Consider the following 4877-nt stretch of genomic DNA (forward strand, 5'->3'; position numbering starts at 1 on the left):
TGGGGCACAGGCCCGCCCCGCGTGACCCCGCGACCCGGAAGCTTTCGCTCGTCCCCTCGCACGTGGTCTGAGGCCCAGCGGTAGCGGCGAAGCCTCCGCGCGTCACTCTCCCCAAGCTCCTCTCCCCTCTCTCTTCTCTCTCGCCTCTCCCCTCTCTTCTCTCTCGCCTCTCCCCTCTCTTCTCTCTCGCCTCTCTCGCTTAACTCTCCACAAGCGCCGCGATGAGCGTCCCGGCCTTCATAGACGTCACTGAGGAGGATCAGGTGAGAGCGCGGGGCGGGCGAAGGAGGGAGCGGGAGGAAGGACGACGGCCTGACTTGGCCCCGTCATGGGAACGGCCCCAGTGGCTCGCAGCGCACGGGGATCCCAAGCGCGGCGGCGGTGGTGGTGGGGGGGTACCGACACCCCCCTTTAGGGGGTGAATGGGGTCGCACAAAATGCATGGACAAGGTTGCGGGGGGGGGGGGTGTCAGCTGAGGTGGTGTTGGTGAGGTGGGTGATGCACTTCAGCACCGTGGAAGACAAAGGCGGCCGCGTGCGGTGCTGCCCAGGCCAAGCGCCTTGTGCGCTGCGCCTTACGAGGCGCTCGCTATCGTAACGTGCCCCCTCATTCATCTGTGAGATGCTGTTGGTGGTGGTGATGTTGGGTGGTTGTGATGCTGGTGAGTGATGGTGTGGTGTGTACGGTGAAGTGCTTGGTGATGATGATGGAGATGGTTTCCGTGGGTCTCGTGTGTGCGTGTTTGTGATATTTGTGATGTGGCTTATGTGTGTGATGTTGGGTATGGATATACTGTATGGGTGAATATATTGTTGGGTGATTTCGTGACAGGTTTGCGTGTAGTGATGTGGTGTGATGGTGTGTGGATAATGCCGATGAATGGTGTTGATGGTGATGTGGTTGGCCGATGTTTGTGTGATGTATGTTGTGATGTGAACGGTGGTGTGTATGGGTGATGTATGCACGATTATCTCGGTTGGCTACGTATGGTACGAAAGAGCTCCCACATACATGTAGGGGGATGGTCATGTGCAGTTGATGTGTAAGGCTGATTGATGTACGGTGTGTGGCAATATGATTGGGTGGTGGTGAAATGGTCGTTGACTTGGGAGATGTGAGTGGTGATGCGGATGGGTGACGTAAGTTTGTGCGGTGATTTATAATGTGATTGGTGGTGAGTCTTAATGTGTGTGGTGATGTGGGTATCTGGTAAGCTTTGTGTGTGGCTGGGTGTAGTAACATTATGGTGATGCAGCTGGTGTGAGGAGTGGTGCTGCATAACGGCGATGCGCTCGTAATGTGGGTGGCAATGTGCAGTTGATGTGTATGGCCGATGTATGTGGTAATGTGGCAGTCTGAATGCGTGATGTACATGGGTCATGTAAATAATGTAGATGTGACAGGTGATGGACAGATCATGTCAGCTGCTGCTACGTAACTAACTGCGTGTGCATGCACGCAGGCGGTGGAGCTGCGCCAGTACCTGCGCGCGCGTGGAGCCGAGGTGTCGGAGGAGGCGAGCGAAGGGGGTCTCCAGCAGGAGCTGGGCACCATCCTGTCGGCACTCCACGTCATCTGGAAGGATGAGGACAAGGGTCCGTGTCTCCTCCACCTCGCGCTCGTCTCTCGTTCCCTGCACCTCTCTCTGCCCTTTTCAGTAACTAAATGACGGACTGTTAGACGCTCCGCTGTCATGTGCCAAGTGGCGGTGAATACTCAAAAATAATGGAATATATTCTTTGGGTCTTTCGACCGCTTGTGTTGCGATCAAAACTTCGGAAATGTTTTGTGAGAAGATGAATTCCTGCAGTCACGAAAGCTTTAAGTCAGTAATGGAACACTCCGTGAATGTGCGTGATTCCTGAGCAGGGGGCCACGCTACCTTTTCACTGTGCGATGCTGCTACTGCTGCAGCTGCTACTGTTGCTGCAGCTACTACTGTTGCTGCTACTGCTGCTACTACTGCTGCTAACGTTTCTGCGTGTGCGGCGTGCCCGTGTAGACGTGGAGAGCGTGCTGAACTCTGTGATCTCGCTGCTGCTGATCCTGAACGTGGAGAAGCAGCAGGGCCTGGTTGAGAGTCTCTGTGAGCAGCTCGCCAAGGGCCGCGACGGCGAGCGGCCCCTGCTGCGCCTGCAGCTGTACGCGCACACACACAGACGTGTACACACATTCAGCCATACACGCACACACTTTCACACAAAGACAGAGATCCCCCATATAGCCTTAACAGACTGTTGGGGCAAGTGCTGTTAGCGAGCACCTATGAAGGCCGGCACAGCACACGAGGGGGTTGGTGGCCAGTACCACGCCCGGCCACCTTTGTCTTCTCATGGCTGTCTACACACCGCACCAGGTACTCATTTAAGACTGAATCTAATTCGGGGAGGACGACGACCGGGACAAGACATTTCACCGCTGTTAATGGCCACGAGCTGGAATCGAACTCGCACACATGCACACATGCACACATGCACACATGCACATACTGAATGAGACTGGAGCTGTGCTTCTCCATGCCCCCCCCCGCCCCCCCCAGGCTGAGTAACCTGTTCCACGGCATGGGGGAGGGTCCGGCGCGCTACGTGGTCTACTGCAGCCTCGTGCGCCTCGCCGGCTCCTGCAGCTCCATCCACCACATCCCCACGGAGCTCGAGCAGGTGCCTCACCCCAGCCCCTCTGCTACCCGGGCCCCGGCTCTCTCCTCCTCCTTCCACCCTCCTTCCTCACTCCCCTCTTCCACCCTCCCCTCTTCCACCCTCTCTCCTCCTGCCGGCTCTCCCCTCCTCCTTCCTCACTCCCCTCTTCCACCCTCCCCTCTTCCACCCTCTCTCCTCCTGCCGGCTCTCCCCTCCTCCTTCCTCACTCCCCTCTTCCACCCTCCCCTCTTCCACCCTCTCTCCTCCTGCCGGCTCTCCCCTCCTCCTTCCTCACTCCCCTCTTCCACCCTCCCCTCTTCCACCCTCTCTCCTCCTGCCGGCTCTCCCCTCCTCCTTCCTCACTCCCCTCTTCCACCCTCCCCTCTTCCACCCTCTCTCCTCCTGCCGGCTCTCCCCTCCTCCTCCTCCTTCCTCACTCCCCTCTTCCACCCTCCCCTCTTCCACCCTCTCTCCTCCTGCCGGCTCTCCCCTCCTCCTCCTCCTTCCTCACTCCCCTCTTCCACCCTCTCTTCTCCCTGCTCCAGTAAAAATCCAATCTCACAAAGGGGTCCAAGCATGCATCAGAACTATTGTCAACCAGACAGGATTTTCTGGGTAAACAAGAGAAACTTTAATAATAATAATAATATGCGTGCAGTGTCACAGTGGTTATCACCTTCATAGGTGCTCGCTCGCTCCCAGAACTTGCCCCGACAGCATGCGTAGGCTACACAGGGGATGTTTATCTTTGCTTGTGTTGGTCCCAGGTGCGCAAGTGGTTCACTGAGTGGAGCCTCACGATTGACAAGAAGCAGCACATCCTCCGCCTCCTCTACGACGCACTGGTGGACTGCAAACGCAGGTGTCCACCCAGATCCCTCGCCGTGATCTATCCACTGCTGCATGAAGGCCTCCCCAGGCCATCGCCATCTGTGGCGGCCCTGTTGAGTCGTGTTTGGGGAACGCCTCGCACCTGGAGAGTGAAATGGCGGTGGCAGTGCGAGTGTGGAAGCGCCGCCATGAAACTCGCAGCCCACATTTGCTGGCGCTCGCACACAGATACATGCATACACATGCACCCCCCCTCTCGTCCTCAAACTCAAGACAGACGCACGCACTCACACACCCTCTCATCCTCAAACACAGACACGCGCACACACTCGCGCACTCTCTCATCCGCACACTCCAGACACTCGTGCGCCCTCTGACACGCACTTATAGTGATGTTGATGTTGGTAGTGGGTACAGCGAGCGGGCGACGCTGTTGGTCGTGATGTTGATGTTCGTGATGGTGATATATTGTTGATGTTGGTAGTGGGTACAGCGAGCGGGCGGCGCGGGTGATGGTGGAGCTGCTCGGGAGCTACACGGAGGAGAACGCATCGCAGGCTCGCGACGATGCACACAGGTACACGCTCTCACCCCACTCTCACTCTCACCACCCCACTCTCACACCACTCTCACCTCACCCTCACCACCCCACTCTCACTCTCACCACCCCACTCTCACCACCCCACCCCACTCTCACTCTCACCCCACTCTCTCAACATCCCACTCTCACCCCACTCTCACCCCACTCTCACTCTCACCACCTCACTCTCACCCCACTCTCACACCACTCTCACCTCACCCTCACCACCCCACTCTCACCACCCCACTCTCACTCTCGCCACTCCTTGTGTACACTCGACACACTCTCTCGGGATACTCCCCACTCTCATGCACCACTCTCTCTACTCTCTCCCACCTCTTTCCTCTCATGCTTCATGAACTTCAGTGTGATCCTAGATTATCTATGTTCAATTGCCGGCTAACGGCACTTGGTCCAACAGTCGGCACTGGCTACATGGGGGGCCTTTATCTGTGTGTGTGTGCACGCAGGTGTATAGTGCGCGCTCTACGCGACCCCAACACATTCCTGTTCGACCACCTGCTGGCGCTGAAACCGGTTCGATTCCTGGAGGGGGAGCTCATCCACGACGTGAGGGCAGAGTGGCGACAGGCATCGCCACCGCAGGCGCGCACGCGGCACCCCGCAGCACCCCGTTCGTCACTCTCGCGCGGCGCACGCGATGGTGGCGTGCGTGTCACGTGTGTCACGTGTGTGTCGTCCGTCTCTCCCCCCCCCGACCCGTAGCTGCTGACGATCTTTGTGAGCGGGAAGCTGTCCGCCTACCTCAAGTTCTACGGGGCCAACAAAGATTTTGTGGAGTCCCTGGGTAGGAGTACGCCCACAA

At 57.8% G+C, this 4877-nt stretch overlaps 1 protein-coding gene across 1 annotated transcript in view; it reads left to right on the top strand.

Moving 5' to 3' along the window:
• EIF3M (eukaryotic translation initiation factor 3 subunit M) overlaps positions 1-4877 on the top strand; it is a 5711-nt gene continuing 834 nt past the window's right edge. Inside the window, exons 1-9 of the mRNA XM_078601452.1 lie at positions 1-144; positions 191-263; positions 1464-1596; positions 2004-2142; positions 2541-2661; positions 3408-3502; positions 3956-4048; positions 4522-4621; positions 4778-4877. Of these exons, the coding sequence (XP_078457578.1) occupies positions 222-263; positions 1464-1596; positions 2004-2142; positions 2541-2661; positions 3408-3502; positions 3956-4048; positions 4522-4621; positions 4778-4877 (823 nt within the window). The 5' untranslated portion in view covers positions 1-144; positions 191-221. The remainder of the gene's footprint in view (positions 145-190; positions 264-1463; positions 1597-2003; positions 2143-2540; positions 2662-3407; positions 3503-3955; positions 4049-4521; positions 4622-4777) is intronic.

The sequence above is a fragment of the Lampetra planeri genome, chromosome 16 (genome assembly GCF_965212315.1).
Source record: "Lampetra planeri chromosome 16, kcLamPlan1.2.h2, whole genome shotgun sequence".
NCBI lineage: Eukaryota > Metazoa > Chordata > Hyperoartia > Petromyzontiformes > Petromyzontidae > Lampetra > Lampetra planeri.